The sequence below is a fragment of the Adiantum capillus-veneris genome, chromosome 30 (assembly GCF_014529385.1).
Source record: "Adiantum capillus-veneris isolate H3 chromosome 30, ASM1452938v2, whole genome shotgun sequence".
NCBI lineage: Eukaryota > Viridiplantae > Streptophyta > Polypodiopsida > Polypodiales > Pteridaceae > Adiantum > Adiantum capillus-veneris.
In genome coordinates this window covers 16,930,574-16,947,700 of record NC_140960.1, presented here as the reverse complement: position 1 = coordinate 16,947,700, position 17,127 = coordinate 16,930,574, and the positions used below count along the sequence as shown (strand labels likewise).

Here is a 17,127-nt window from a genome sequence, read left to right as displayed (position 1 = left end):
TCAAGCCAAAAAGAATGCGGTAAAGCTTGACTTTTGACCATACATCGTGCCATTTCCGTCAGTGACCTGTTTTTCCTCTCAGCAACACCATTTTGCTGAGGCGTATAAGGCACTGTACATTGGTGTTTTATCCCACGACTAGCCAGAAATGCATTAAATTCATGAGACATATACTCCCCCCCTCGATCGGAACGGAGGGTGCCCATAGTACATTTCGAGACATTTTCAGCCATAGCCAGAAATTGTTTGAAGCACATAAAAACTTCGAACTTCGCTTTAAGCGGAAATACCCATGCATGCCTGGAGTAACCATCAATGAAAGTCATGAAGTACAGGTAATTGCCCAAGGACGGAGTTTGCATGGGCCCACAAACATCACTATGCACAAGCTGCAACCTGCATGTGGCCCGAACTGAACCATCCTTTGGAAATTTAGAACGCTGCATCTTACCCAAAATACAGCCTTCACAAACATGTTTGACAAGTGCTTCAAGAGGTGGCAAAGAAGCAACTATATCAGATTTCAGCAAACGCAACAAACTAGCAAAATTTAGATGACCAAAACGTGCATGCCAAAGTTTTGCATCTGAAATAGCCCTTGAATCTGCAACAGCATTTGCAAAGTTTTGTCCACGCTTGTCATACAAAGTGATCTTATACAGCCCACGGCACAAAAGGCCAGATGCAAATTTCGTCACCAAAACTGAGATCATGAACTGTACATCTGTCATCCACAAAGTTGACTACAAGTCCAAGTCTAGCAAGTGCGGATACAAACAAGAGATTCTTCTTGATCCCAGGTACATAAAGTGCATCAAGGAACTGCCATTAGCAGCAGTAAGCACAATCTTTCCAACTCCCTGAACTGGATAAGAGGCATTGTTGGCACAAGTGACTGAATTCCCATGAGGGACAGACTCGAGAGAGGTAAACAATTCACTATGTGAGGTAATGTGCTTTGTAGCACCATTGTCGAAATACCACACATGTGAATCTGTAGCAACTGACAAGTATGCATCATGGACAACAGGATTGTAAGTGCACTCTGCGCTAAAAGCCCATTCTGCATCAACATCAGCATTATAGTCTCCTTTCACAGAAGACTCAACAATGGCTGCATTTGTAGTGAAACCAGCATTTGCAGTGGAACCACCCTCTTTCTTCTTAGCCTCTTTGGCCTTCAACTTAGGACACGACTTGATCAAGTGATCATTGGCTTTACAATAATGGCAACGCATCTTCTTTTTGCCCTTATCACCAGAATTGCAAGACGAAGTGCTACCAACAAAAGCATTAGGAACAGAATTTTTGCCACTCGCAGCAGAACCATAAGAAGTGGCTGCATTAATGTTACCACCCTTTCTTTGAGAAGCAATAAAAGCCTGTTCAACTGCACGTTGCCTAGTTCTGTTTTTTTTGGAAAGTGACGCTTGCAATAGCAATGTGCATAATGCATCAAACTTGACAACTTCAGGATTTCCTTGGGTCATCAGTCTCCAAGTACTAGCAAATGTCTGGTAGGAATCTGGTAAGGCATTAAGAACAGTCTGCATAAGGGAACTGTCTAAAATTACTTCACCTGCAGAAATAAGTTTCTCATTGATATCCTTGACACTAGCAAGGAAAGTGTCCATATCATCTTCCTCATGCATAATCTTCGACTCCAGCTCTTTACGCAGCAAACCAATTTTAGCCTCATTGCGGCTTGCATAAAGACCTGCTAGAATATCCCAAGCCTGTTTTGCAGATTTTGTTGAACGGATGTGAGGAACAATGGTGCGCTTCACAGACAACGCAATCAATGCATGAGCCTGCGCATCCTTAACATCCCAAAGAGCTTGTTCTGCCGTAGGCAAAACAACTCTAACAGCTGCAATCCTTGCAGCAAGACCTGCAACATCCTCAACATCGCCTACATCCTCGATACCAGGATGTACATCAATGCCCTGCACAATGTTCCAGACACCCTTTGACACAAGAACATGTTGCATCATATAAGCCCACATAGGGTAGTTGTCCCCATCCAACCTGTCCTCAGCAGCAAACATCTTGAACACATCTGTGTTGTTGTTGTTAGCCATGGTAAATGCTGCACCTGATGTGAAAACTGCCCGAAAATAGGAGAAACGGAGCGGGAACAACCTGTGCTATATAGCACAAACCGTAGAAGACTATAAGGCACCTGTTATGCAGAAAACGGCACTGACAGAAATTTTGCACAAAATGACGAAATAGCCTGTGCAGTACTACCTGTAGTGGAAACGGAGGCCGAAATGAGCCCAAATCAAAATTCTGAGCAGACCGAGCTATGCGAGCATGCCCGAAATATTTGTCGACCTGCGAACGCTCGCCAAAGCTCATTGAAATCAAAGAAAGTGAGCAGGCGTGTACTGGAGCAGCTAGCGACTAAGCCCGGGAGGACGTGACCTGCTCTGATACCAATTGTTGGAATTAGGGTTGCAGAGAAACACACACAGCTTGGAGAAGACGAAGGAAGCTCAAGGCACACAATAGAGAGTGTTTTACTTAGTGTGCAATGGAAAGATAGATAGCCCTAGAGTGATGGGCGTATATACAATGCACAGGGGAAAAAACCTCCTAAAGAGGGAAAAAATGCCCCGACGGTCCTAGTGTGTTCACACCCATCACTACCACATGTATATGGTAACATTGTCCAGCCCAATACTTCATCGTGTTGCTCTCCAGTGTTGTTGGTTTTGAAGAAAAATGGATCTTGAAGAATGTGCATCGATTATAGAGCTCTCAACAAAATCACCATCAATAACAGATTTCCGATACTTAGGATCGATGATATACTTGATAGATTACAGGGATCCTCATGTTTTAGCAGGATTGATTTGAAGAGTGGATATCATCAGATACGAATCGCGCCGGGAGACATCTACAAGACAACCTTTCGAACGACTTTTTGGTTCTTTGAGTTTTTGGTGATGCCTGTTGGCTTAACAAATGCTCCTGCGACAGTTAATCGGATGATGGACATGATTTTTCGAGAGTACAGGCTATTTGTTGTGGCACTTTCTTTGACGATATCATTGTTTTCTCCAAGGATGAGGCAGAACATAGAGATCATCTGCTTCAAGTCTTTCAGGCATTACGAGATCACAAATTAGTGATTAATGCGAACAAAAGTGAATTTTTCATACTAGAGATACACTTTTTGGGACACATTGTGTCAGCAGCAGGAGTGTAGATGGATCCGGCCAAGATAGAGACTATCCGTGATTGGCCCGATTTGAAGAATTTCCATGAAGTTAGAAGATTCTTGGGATTGTGTTCGTACTACAGGCTATTCATTCAAAAGTTTGCTGAGGTTGCTTTCCCTTTGCATGTTTTGACACAAAAAGGAGTCCCTTTCTCGTGGGGACCCACAGAGGTGACTGCCTTTCAAACATTGAAAGAGAAATTGACTACGGGACCAGTTTTGACTTTGTCATACTTCCAGAAGTCATTTGAAGTATATTGTGATGCTTGTGGTCATAGTCTGGGTGCGGTCTTAATGCAAGAAGGCCATGTCATTGCTTACGAGAGCCGATTGTTCTCAAGGCCGAAATTGACAGCACAAATTTATGAGAAAGTGCTTTTGGCGGTTATCCATGATCTTACTTAGTGGCGGCACTACCTACTCGGAGCGGATTTTACTGTCTTTACAGACCATCAAAGTTTAGGCTACTTCTTGTCACAGAAGCAGCTATCGGAAAAGCAGATGCGGTGGGTGAACATCTTGTCACAGTTTCACTTCCAGATTGTCCATGTTCCCGAGACAGAAGAATTTGGTGGTAGATGCTTTGTCTCGGAAGCCGTTGGTTCTGGCTATTTCCGCGATACATCATAGGAGCTTTGAGGATATGGTCGACCAGTATACAAAATATACGGATTTTGCATACGTTTTCACACGGATACGGGATGGGGAGACAGTAGCGGGATATTCCATTCGTGATGGCTACTTGATGAGGAAAACCATGTTGTGCGTTACACAACCGTTGAGGGAAAAGGTTATGACTGAATGCCACTGTTCGCCTTTTACGGGTCACCGCGGCATTGCTACCACCTTGAAAGGGATAGAGAGATATTTCTTTTGGCCGAGACTCAGGAAGGATGTGGACGAGTTTGTGCACAGTTGCTTGGTATGCCAGAAGGTCAAGCTTGACAGGCATAAAGCACGGGGATTGTTACAGCCTTTGCCCATACCCACCCGCCCATGGGAAAGTATTGCAATGGATTTCATTTTTGATCTCCCGAGAACACAGAGTGGTCACGATGATATCTGGACTATTATTGACAGATTTAGTAAGCAGGCTCATTTCATTCCAGTGAAGAAAATAGTCAATCCGGATCACTTAGCGAGACTGTTTGTGGCCCAGATCTTTAGATTACATGTCATGCCCGAGACGATTGTCTCTGACAGGGACCCCAGATTTACGAGTTTGTTTTGGAAGGCAATTTGGGAGAACATTGGCATGCGGTTGCAGTTCTCGTCATCTTTCCACCCGTAGATTGACGGGCAATTTGAGATCGCCAATTTAGTGGTTTTAGATTTATTGAAGTCTTATATCTAGGATCAGAAGACTCAATGGGAAAAGTATCTACCTTCGGTGGAATTTGCCTACAACAACACGATACACTCTTCGACGAGGAAGGCACCATTTGAGATTATTGAAGGTGCTGTGAAGGTTCCACCCTTCCTAAGCACGAAAGATAAGATTTTTGAAGCTGATGAGTATACACGCGACTTAGACACGGCTTTTGCCAAGGTCCGCGAGGCTTTGTAGAAATCTCTAGAAAGACAGAAAAAGGTAGCAGATCGCCATTGTCGCGATTTGAAATAGAAGGAGGATGATTGGGTGCTCTTACGTTTTGAGAAGTCACGCTTGAGAAAGAAGAAGGGAAAGGAGAGGCTTTTTCCAAAGCTTAGTATGCGATACTACGGACCTTTCCAGATCTCTGAAAAGATCAATGATGTCTCCTTCTAACTGAAACTGCCTGACACTTGGAGGATTCACAATGCATTTCATGTGAGTCTCTTGAAACCTTTTCAAGGTGATGTGCCTGAAGATAGGGAGCTTGATGAGCAACCGAAGTGGAAGAAAACAAGGAGATCCTTGTTCCTAAACAGATTTTTGCACATAAGGACAGAAAGAATAAGGGTAAAGTACAAAGGTGTTTCTTGCTTAAATTCAAGAACTATCCTGCATTGGATGCAAAGTGGATGGAGGAGGAGGACCTAGCAGATGCTCCTCAGATTGTGAAACTTTACCTTGAAGCTTTCGATTTAGCATAGAATACTCCAAATGGAACCCAGAATTCAGCTTGGCCAGAGATCTGGTGCAGTGGGTTTGCACAAGAGGGGAGTTACTCCGCTCCTTTGTCAACAGATGCCCCGAATTTTTGAATACCAGAGTCACTGATGTCTCTTTGATGACTTTATGAAATGGAATTCCGGAATATGAAACTGATTTGTTCTTGACTTGTTTTTAAGTGCAGGAACTGATAGACGAAATGACTGCAGCATTTTGGTCTGAATGATCTTGAATAGACATGGTTGCAATAGGGGTTAGACAATCGGGCATCTATGAGGTCCTGAGTGGATCTAGATGCGATTGCTAACTGCATTGCCGATAAATCATGGTCTAAGATCCGGATGAATGTTGAATGTGATTTGTCTTGTGATGTCTAGTGATGTCCTGTGATGTGACTGTCGACTGGTACATGTGCTAGATGTGTGTTCCTAGTGCGTCGGTACTAACACTCAGTGTCTGCTAAGGCAGTTTATGGCTTTCGTCTGTTTTGCAGGCATAATTGAGGGCGATTACAATGCTTTCAAGAAGCGCGTATGTCACAAACTAGTGAAGTGGCCTTTGTACACACTCACACTACCCCTAGGCATGGATAATCCCCGCGGGAAAAACCTCTGTTGAAATTGCTGACGTGGCTGGTTGTGTACGACATGACATGTGGCAGTTGTACGGACGCCCGCATTTTGCGGCGAAATTTGCAGAGGCTGAAGCTGCGGCAATTTTTCTTTTTAGCATGCTTTTTAGCTCCGCATGTTGGGAGAAAGAGAGAGCTTTTCTACTTTATTTTAAAAACCAATTATGGACAGCTTTTTGGAACTTGCTTTATTTTTACAAAGCAAGAGAGAGAAAGAGCCTTTGCTTTATTTGGGCTTTTGATTTTCAGCTTTTGGGCTCCGCTTTTAGCATACCTTTGTAAAACCTTTAAATAAGCATGTAGGCCTATCACAACTGAGAGCATCTGGACGCAGAAGTCTGAGTGTGAGCGCCTGCCCACACTCTTGTACTTTGAACACAGATTAATACAAAAAGAAATACCGAAAGGGGCGCCAATCTTTGGGGCCAATATCTCTAGGCACGGAACTCTGCCGGCGGGCTAGTGTTGAATCAATTGTGAACTGTGAATTGTTTGAAGTGATTATTTGTGGTGTCGTGGTAGATTCTCGACTTGGAGTGTCCAAGTCTGCTACAGCCACCTCATGTATGTGCATGGACTGTAGGCCTTATTGGACCTCATCTTGCAAATTGCGTAGTGCACGCATCGATGATAGCAATAGTTTGAAGTGCGTCAATTGCCTACGGTAGCAACCTAAAGTGTTGGACGATATCCATGTCGCCAAAACTCGATGTTTTTAGGTTGTGGTGTTTGAAGTTAGAGAGAGAGAGAGAGAGAGAGAGAGAGAGAGAGAGAGAGAGAGAGAGAGAGAGAGAGAGAGAGAGAGAGAGAGAGAGAGAGAGAGAGAGAGAGAGAGAGAGAGAGAGAGAGAGAAGTAACAGGTAGCACGGAGCAAGAACAACTCAATGCGATTGCAAATTTACAGACGATGTTAAATTCTTTTGGTACACTTTGACTACATGCATCGTTGCATTGATGCTATCTCAAGTCATGAGCCGAAAATACAAGGTGGAAATCGAATCATAGCATTGTCCTATGAGCTTAAAGTGGATTCAATAATGATTAGAGAAGGAAGGAAGGAAGAGAGAGAGAGAGAGAGAGAGAGAGAGAGAGAGAGAGAGAGAGAGAGAGAGAGAGAGAGAGAAAGAGAGAGAGAGAGAGAGAGAGAGAGAGAGAGAGAGAGAGAGAGAGAGAGAATTAATTTGTTGAAAATGCCAATGGGCTATTTTTAGCACAAGCTTCACAAAGGCCTCCACCAAATTTGTATGTATTAATAAGATAGGGAATGTGTGTTGGTGGCAAGCGGAGAGTGGTAGTGGCCCCTGAAGTAGGTTGTGAGAGCAAAGGCTCCAACAGAATTCTTGCAATTGCAGCATTTTAGATAAATATTGAACTTCATTGCCTATCTTTTGAAAGAATAGGAGCCCTTCAAATCTCTTTTTTTGTTTGGTTTTGACCATGCAACTGTGAGTACAAGCGTTGTATTAACACAAAAACCAAGGTACATAAAGCCCTAGCATAGTTAGTGCCTTGAGAAGTCGACACATACGGAGCCCTTCACATTATGCATAGAGATTATGCATGGTGTGTTAGGCACGTCATGAGTCTTTGTGGAGCACCCAACATCAATCTGGCAGGCCTTGTGAAAATTTCACTTGTTCAATTTCTTACAATGCTTCGAAGTGTTTTTTCAGTCATTATTTTTTGTGCTTTTGAAATCTATTATAATCTTAACAATTCATTGGTTTCATTTAATTAGAGAAAACTTAATATTCTATTGTGAAAGAAAATGCTTTAAAATGTGTTTTCTCTCTCACAAAGAAGCCTGTTATTATTAAATTCTTTTCGACAGCCTTTATGCAGGCCATGGAGAACATTCACCTTGCTCGATTTAACTTCAGCTGGTACCCCCTACCTAAAAAAAAAAAGGGAATGGAAACCCTTCCCGCGCAGAAACGAAAATAACTAAAGTCTCTCTCGGTGGTGGACAAGTGGAGTAGAGGTGCGCGCGAGCAGGATGCAGCTTTCTGCTGCCATTACTCCTCCGTTGCTGCGGGCGCTGCTTCTTCTCCTTTGCTTGCTATGTCTTGTCAGATTCTGGCAGGGTGCTATCGCCATACTAGAGGGTCCTCACATCAACACCCTCAACGTCCTTCTTCCTCCTAAGGCCACTCACCCCATCCGCTACCGGCTTCAAGGTTCTGGTGGTTGCTTCACCTGGTATGCTGTGCATTTTTGCGAGCACTGTCTGAGTGTTAACTAAGTTACGTCCGCGATGCTCGGTTACTCACTGCATTGTCACATTTTTATATTGTACTGCATCTTGTCGACCCTATTGCTGTGCTGTTAAGCTCACTTATGTGTAGAAGCCGAACAACTAAGAAGATGGTGTACGTATACTTAGAGAAGGAAAACCCCGATATAAATAAAATGGAAGAAGAGACTCCTCTTCCTTGAGTAGTTAGAAAAATTAGAGTTCTTGAATGGGCATGGGGTTTCTTTATTGTGATGGCCTAATCGTTAATAAATTTCAAGCTTTGATTGTTTGTGCTCACTAAATTTCCACTAGCTGAGTCTTAAGCTCCATTCGTGAGCTATTCAGCTCTTGATCAGAACATGTAGGGTTTCAAGATTGAAGTGTTGAGAAGGCTCCAAAAGCCACAACATTCTGAAGAAATTTGATCATGGTCATGATAATTGTTATCATGGCCTTGAACTTAGGGAAAGAAAGCCTTGCACATATTCTTCAAGATAAATGCTGTCGTAGCAAATGTTGTTTCACCATAGGTTGCTTAGGAGAAGGTTTGGAACTTTTAAAATCAAGGTAGCGAGGGATTGTACTTATTGTGGCAATGGGCCTTAGGCAAGAACCAAGGTGTGATTTGTGGTACAAATACCAAATTGAAAGGAGAGTCCATACCATGATATATAATGCAAATATCTCCTTACATTTGTTCAATAACATTAGCCAACAAGGTAGGATCCGTACGTACGTACGGATCTGTACCGTACGGATTCGTACTGCACGTTTTTTTTTTTTTTTTTTTTTGTTGGCTGCAATGCTGTGGGTAATATGTGGAAATAAACCCTATTGTGGCAGGAATTTTTGGTTTTCCCTTCTTTAGCCTTATCCCAACACCTAGTTTTGTAGACATTTCGACACAACTTGCATTTATAGAGCACACACGAACGTCATTGCGGTGGTGAATATAGGAGGGCAAGCACGATCAGGAACTCGTATGAAAGCTTTGCCTTGGTTTATAGAATAGTGAACTAACATCCTTGGAGTGATACTTATGAATTTTTTATCAAGTATAGACCGTATTGTAGGTTTTTGGAAAAAAAAAAAAAAACCTACGAATTTTACGTACCTAACAACTCTATCCATTCGGTACTACGTATAGGTCGTACCGAATACGTACCGTACCTTACGTACCTTACCACCTTGTTAGCCAAAATCACCTTTTCGTGATGCGTCCCCATCCCCATACCCACGTTTCCTCGGTCCTAGGGTCTCGACCCCCAACCTCGCATCTAGGATAACCCGGCCTTTAAAAGGAGGAGTTTCTCCCATGGGTGCAACCTCTCATTTTATCCCTCATTGGTTTACTTATTTGCCCAACTTTCTTTCATGTATCCTCTTCTCTTACTACTCTTAACACTCCTTGAGAGTACCACTCAAGCCGAAACCCTCCATACTTGTACCTCTCTACTTCTATCCATTACTATGGAATCACAAGGTGCTCATCTGCATGATGATGACACTACTAACAAAGATCAGCCCCTAGAGGATATGGTTTTCCTAGATGCCAAACATGCACGAGCAATATCGGTCGGCCTCTTTTCCAGGCCGCTTTCGTGGCTACACTTTTAAGTGCAACTGCGTGAAATGTTGAGGCAGTTTGTGGAACTTTGTTCCACATAGTCTACTTCCCCAAAACCACTTTACGAACGCTCCCTCTTCATGACCATCTCGAATCTTTCAAGGTGAAGGAGAAGGAATGCGAAGAGACAAGCATTGGTTAGATACAAATCATTCTTCAAGCGAAGGTGTATGTGTAGTGGGTTCGGTTGCATCTCAAGCCTCGGACTTGGATGGAAAGTCCGACAATCTTTCGAACATAAGTTCGTGCAAGTGGGAATGATTGAATTGGGCAAAAAGAGTCTACTCGCTGGCTTACATCGAGGATTGCTTACACAAAACTAAGGCCTTGAATGAACCAAAGGGTACTACATGCTCTATTTGTTTGAATTATTGCAAGATTACCAACATAAGGTGTTGGAGAAGTTCGTCAACTTTCTTAGAGGACATTTACAAGTTTACTAAGAACTACGATAATGCTCTGTCTAAGATTTGAGGCAGCCATGCAAAAGAAGACCTCTCAAAACATAGAAAGATTCTTTTATTGGCCTAAAATGTGAAAAAGTGTGTATAAGTATGTCACACAGTGTTCCATACAAACCATGTCTGTGAAATCTAGATCCTCGAACTTTGGAGGTTGCTCCACATATACCTTTTCCTCTAAGTCACCGTTGAAATGCCAAAACAATATCCATCTGAAACACTGGCCACCCAAAAAAGGAAGCAAGGGCAAAAACTACTCGAATGGTCGCCATCCTCATAGTTAGTGCAAAGGTCTCGTCATAATCCACACTAGGTTTCTTAGAGAAGCCCTTGGCAACTAATCTTGCCTTGTGCTTGTCCAAAGAACCATCAAATTTGTACTTGGTCTTGTACCCATTTGACACCAATCACCTTCTGCTTGGCATGCTTGGCAGGCCGCGGAACCAACTCCCAAGTGTTGTTCTTCTTGGTGGAATCAAGTTCTTCTACATGGCCAACTTCCACTTCGGTTGTGGAAGCGTCTCCTTAACTATCAGAGGATCTCTGTCCTTGATCACTGTTGACATCAACGCATAGTTCACTTGTAATGAAGTCCCATCTACCTCAACAAATCAGAGTGGTTGAGATCGTCGTGTAGTATCGGCTTCAGGCGAGTCGGGTGAAAAATTGAAGTCGTTGCATCTCGCAAGGTCTCCAATAGCCAATTCGGTAACTTGTTTGACTTGCTCCCTGGGGGAGGAGCTACTGGTATATTTGGCTCTAACTTTGCACTATGATCAAAACCACTGTCATCTGCATCATCTAAAATGGGTGCATTCTCCTTCGAAGCCTAAGGGGTAGGGGTTGGAGGAGACGGTTCATCAAGAGGCAACACATAATCTGGGTCTCCAAGTATTGGCAAATCAGGGGTCGTCGTGGAAGACTTGGGAGTTGAAGCCCCCTCTGAAGGTAAAAACTCTTCGAAGACAACATCATGACACAACATCAAAAAGAGTATTGTAGCCCACAATAAGGTCAAACTTCCCCCTCTGCGCCTTCGGTACATGGACATATGTATCGCTCCTAAAGATCCCCAAGACATATGCATTCTCCAGGACTTGGGGTCAAACTTTCCCCTTTGAAGGTAAAAACTCGTCGAAGACAACATCATGGTTGAGCATGTAACAAGCTTGGACACTCTAAGCGAGAAATCAATAGCAACACACGAACAAAAACTTCATAATCACTGAACTTTAATAGAGAGAGAGTCGACACGCTTGACGTAGTTCCGTGCCTAGAGGTATTGGCCCCAAAGACTGGCGTCCCTTTAGGTATTTCTTTTTATATTAATCTTTGAGCAAAGTACAACTCGCGCGGGTGCTCGCTCTCAGACTCTGAGTCCAAATGCTCTGAAAAGTGAGACCCCTTGGGATTTATTTATTGTTACAAGGGATGCCAAAAGCAGAGGTTCAAAAGCATGTAAACTCAAAAGCAACTTAATTTCAAAAGCTACTAGTAAAAACAGTCAACGAAGCCTGCAAAAATCCGTACAGCCATGTCAACACTTTCAACGCGATCTGCAGAAATCTGTACGTTTTGCCACGTCAGCAATCAACGCAATCTGCGACGTTCGTACAACTACCACGTCAGCAGGCTTCTACGCAATTTTCTCTCTGTGTCCCTTGGGTCCCTCATCACTTGGCCATAAGTTGGGACAACTTTATTAGGAGTTTCCTTCTTATGGTCATGCCACGTAAGTAGTTTGTGAAATACCCCCCTCTGGAAAGAATTGTAATCGCCCTCGATTACGCCTGCAAAACAGACAGAGGCCATCAGCAGACACTGACTCTGTATCGACGCACTAGACACGACACATCAAGCACTTATACAAAGACGACAGTCACATCACTGCACATGTCATCACAAGACATCACATGACAAATCAATCATAGAAAAATTCTTTCCAAATCTCAGACCATGATTGCCAGCAATGTATTTAGTAACCGCGTCTAGATCCATCCTTGACCTCACTAATGCTGGATTAACTAATCCTTACTGCAATCATGTCTATAGAGATTTATGAGACTGAAATGCTGTAGTCATTTCGTCTTTCAGTTCTTGCACTCAAACAAGTCAAATGAGAGAGTACAAATGAATAATATTCAATTTCGGGAATTCTGTTTCATAAAGTCATACAATAGAATACTGTCAACCCAACAGAATCCCTGAAACCCAAAGGGGACATCAGTGACTCTATTCAATCGAGGTAATCTGTGACAAAGGAGCGGAGTGACTCCCCTCTTGTGCAATCCCTCTGCACCAGATTAAACCTTGTTGATCTGCGGGATGCAGCGGAGTAGACGTAGCTAAACCGAACGCTTCAAGGTGAAGTTCCAAAATCTGAGGAGTATCTGCTAGGTCCTCCTCCTCCATCCACTTCGCATCTAATGTTGGATAGTTCTTGAATTTAACTAAGAACTGCCGAATCACTTTACCTTTCATCTTTCTTTCCTTGTGTGCCAAAATTTGTTTAGGAACGAGTATCTCCTCGCTCTCTTCCACTTCGGATTGCTCATTAGGCTCCCCATCAATTGACACCTTACCTTTAAAAGGTTTCAAGAGACTCACGTGGAATGCATTGTGAATCTTCCAAGTATCAGGCAACTTGAGTCGAAAGGAGACATTATTTATCTTTTCTTTAATTTGTACCTCATGCTAAGCTTTGGAAAAAGCCGCTCCCTTCCTTTCGTTTCCTTAGGCGTGCCTTCTCAAAACGTAAGAGCACCCAATCGTCTTCCTTTAGTTTCAAGTTTGTCGATGTCGATCTGCTGCCTTCTTATGTCGTTCTTGAGACTTCTCTAAAGCCTCACGGACCTTGGCAAAAGCAGTGTACAAGTCCCTCATGTACTGGTCAGATTCAAAAATCTTGTCTTTAGTGCTGAGAAAGGGTGGAACCTTTTGAGCACCTCCAATTATCTCAAATGGCGCCTTTCCCGTCGAAGAGAGAACCGTGTTATTGTAGGCAAATTCCACCAAAGGCAATTTTTTTTCCCATTGAGTCTTCTGATCAGAGATGGAAGAATTCAATAAATCTAGAACAACTGAATTTGCGATCTCAGATTGCCCATCTATCTGCGGGTGGAATGATCACGAGAAGTGCAACCGCGTACCAATGTTCTTCCAAATAGCCCTCCAAAACAAACTTGTGAATTGGGATCTCTGTCGGAGACTATTGTCTCAAGCATGCCATGTAATCGAAATATCTGTGCAATTAACAGTCTCGCTAAATGGTCCGGCTTGACTGTTTTCTTCACTGAAATGAAGTGAGCTTGCTTATTGAATCTGTTGATGACTGTCCAAATGCCATCATGCCCACGTTGAGTCTTGGGGAGATCAAAGATGGAATCTATCGCAATGCTTTCCCATAGGTGGGTGGGAATGGGTAAAGGCTGTAGTAGTCCCTATGCCCTATGCTTGTCAAAACTTGACCTTTTCGCATACAACTGCGAACAAAGTCATTCACATCTTTCTCTTGAGTCTCGGCCAAAAGAAATAACGCTCTACGCCTTTCAAGGTGGTATCAATGCCACGGTGACTCGTAAAAGGTGGACAATGGCACTCAGTTAAAAGGTTTTCCCTCAACGGCTATGTAACACACAACATTGTTTTCTTCATCAAGTAGCCATCCCGTATGGAATATCCTGGCACTATCTCCCCATTTTGTATCTGAGTAAAAACATTGATAAAGTCCGGATCGGTGGCTCCTCGAAGCTTCTATGATGGATCGCGGAAATAGCCAAGATGAGGGGCTTTCGAGACAAAGCATCTGCCACTAAGTTTTTCTATCCCTGAACATGCAGGCCCACCGCATCTGTTTTTCTGAAAGCTCCTTTTGTGACAAGTAGTATAACTCTGATGATCAGTAAAGACCATGAAATCGGCTCCGAGTAGATAATGTCGCATCTGAGTAAGAGCATGGATCACTGCCAATAGCTCTTTCTCATAAATCTGTGCTACCAATTTTGGCCTTGAAAACATTCCGCTTTCATAAGCAATCACATGGCCTTCTTGCATCAAGACCGCTCCCAGACTACGGCCACAAGCATCACAATAAACTTCGAATGGCTTTTGTAAGTCTGGCAAAGCCAACATTGGTCCCGTAGTCAATTTTTCCTCAAGTGTCTGAAAGGTAGTCACCTCTGTCGGTCCCCACGAGAAAGGGACTCCTTTTTGAGTCAATAAGCGCAAAGGCAAGCTATCTCTGCAAACTTCCGAATGAACTGCTAGTAGTAAGAACACAAGCCGAAAAAGCTTCTAACTCAAAAGCAACTTAATCCCAAAAGTTGCCAATAAAAACAGTCAACGCAGCTTGCGGAAATCCATACAGCCACGTCAGTACTGTTAGTGCGATCTGCAGAAATCCGTACGTTTTGCCACGTCAGTACTGTCAGCGCAATCTGCCGTGTCCGTACAACTGCCACGTCAGCAGGCTTCTACGTAATTTTTATCTCTTTGTGTCCCTTGGGCCCCTCGTCACTTGGCCATAAGTTGGGACAACTTTATTAGGAGTTTCCTTCTTATGGTCATGCCATGTAAGCAGTTTGTGACAGAGCACAACATCTTTCTTTTGCGGATCATAAAGTTGATATCCCTTTGAAAGAGTATTGTAGCCGACAAAAAACATTATCCAGGACTTGGGGTCAAACTTCCCCCTCTGCTCCTTTGGTACATGGACATATGCATCGCTCCCTAAGATCCGAAAGTGGGAGATGTCAGGCTTCTTACCAAAATAAGCTTCGAACGACGTCTTGCTTGGAACTGAAGGGTTGGAGATCTGTTTATGGTATGAACTGCCGTTGCAACTGCCTCTGCCCATAAAGACGTTGGCAAGTCTTGATGCTCAAGCATGGTCCGTGCCATTCTACCACTGTCCTATTCTTCTGCTCCACAACTCCATTCTTTGAAGGGGATCGGGTATTTGCAAGCGCTCGCTTGATGCCATTGTTCGCACAAAACTGAACGAATGCTTTGGAGGTAAACTCTTCACCTTTGTCTGATTGAATAGTCTTCAACACTTGATTGCTTTCCTTCTCCATAAGAGAACACCAATTCTTGAAGAGGCCAAATGCCTCATACTTGTGCTGTAGAAAGTATACCCAAGTAAAGCGGCGGTTGAAATCAGCCACGAGCAACATGAAATAGAGAGCCTTACCAAGGAAAGGCGTTCGCATAACTCCACAAAGGTTGGTGTGAACCAACTCCAAAACGGCAATGGCTCTGCGTGTAGCAAGCCTCTGAATGGATTCTTGATGTTGCTTTCCACGAATGCAAGTTATGCTTTTGCCATGCTTATTCCTGACATTTGGTAAGCCTATAAGCATGTGCTCACGAAAAGCAAGCCGAAGAGCATCATTGTTCAAACGACTTAATCTGTAATGCCAAAGATCACTTGTAGGTATCTGTGTTGCTTAGATACCGCATCCTCTATAAAAATCACCTCCATGTTAAGCTTCCACACCTCGTGCACATACATTCCTAGCTTTGGAGCATGAAGTACCTTGGAGGTATGCATACCCCCTCTGCTGTCGAGAATCAACCCCATAGATTCCTCCCTATGAATAGGAATTTCAGATTTGTCGCCAATAAAAATGGTATCACAGTGTCGCCACATGTTGGACAAAAGATCCTTTGAAGGTGTCATGTGCCGTGAGGCACCACTATCCAGAATCCAATCACGATCGTCTCGAATCGCAAGAGTCAATGCAACCTCTGATGTCCTTGGAGAGTTCTTTGAGGGTAGAATCTCCAAATGAACAAAGGTTGGTGACTACACCACTGCCGTTGAAGAAGTCGAAGAATCCAACTTGCTTTGGACACTTCCGCCAATAATGGCCTTTTTCACCACAACTATTGCAATGTCTTTCCACCTTCAAGGCTTCCCTTTCAACATCACTCCTTTTGTCTTTGGTGTTGTTGCTTTTCTTATTACCCTTTTGCTTCTTGTTGTTGCTGGAAGAACCGGTCAAGGCTTCGGAGCTTGATTTCTTCCCTATATTGAATTGCTCCTCTTGGTCCAACACCAATCGAACAATAAATAGTAGTCAGCCGGCCACTCATAATCAGTGAAGAATAGAAATTGGTATACCGAGGAGGTAATTGGGCCAAAAAATGGCTGGCCATATCCTCTGAACTGATAAGCTTTCCCATATGAAGTATCTCTTGCTGAAGCTCCTGCATCTTGTTGATGTGATTCTGCATGGAAGAGTTCTTCGCATTTAGGTCCTCATCTGCATCTCGAGAGCTATTTGCTTCATTGGAGAAACTCGATCATATAGTGAAGAAAGCTGATCCCAAATCAACTTCGCGTCTTTCATCAATCGGATGTGATTGATGATTGATGGTTAACTGTTGAGGATAATTGTCACGAGGATGTGGCAATTGTTAACTATGTCAAGAGGACGTGGCAACTGCTAACCTTAGTTGTTGGTTTCTTTCCAATGATTCTTGTTTTATTTTTGAGACCACAGTGTATGGCCAATGTGAACGGTAGTTTCACCCGCAGACAGGAAGTTGGTCGGCACTAGAATTCGTATAGTAAGAGGATGTCTAGGCTCAGTTCAAGATCATGTAAGTACCCCATCGCACTTAGCAAGTTGGTGGATACTAGGAAGTGAACTCAGTAAAGGCAGAAAGCCAAGATGGGGTCACCAAAGGAAAGTACCCGACATTTGGGCCACATTGCATTTTTGGATGCGGTCCCAATGGGGATAGATGGTCAGAAGACCAGTGGGAGCCCAACGGAAGCATCTCCTAAAAATTAGGGAACTGCTATTTTGGGCCCTGAAATCTGTGCGTGTCATTACCTTCGGAAT

At 43.4% G+C, this 17,127-nt stretch overlaps 1 protein-coding gene across 3 annotated transcripts in view; it reads left to right on the top strand.

Moving 5' to 3' along the window:
• The first annotated feature begins 7,817 nt into the window (after positions 1–7,817).
• EMB3012 (embryo defective 3012) overlaps positions 7,818–17,127 on the top strand; it is a 244,472-nt gene continuing 235,162 nt past the window's right edge. For 2 of the 3 annotated variants that reach the window (XM_086507191.1, XM_086507190.1), the window contains exon 1: positions 7,819–8,151. In XM_086507191.1, coding sequence (XP_086363317.1) covers positions 7,949–8,151 — 203 coding nt within the window. In that variant the 5' untranslated portion in view covers positions 7,819–7,948. Of the gene's footprint in view, positions 8,152–17,127 lie in introns of all 3 variants that reach the window. The other variant, XR_015187309.1, reaches the window with a different exon arrangement.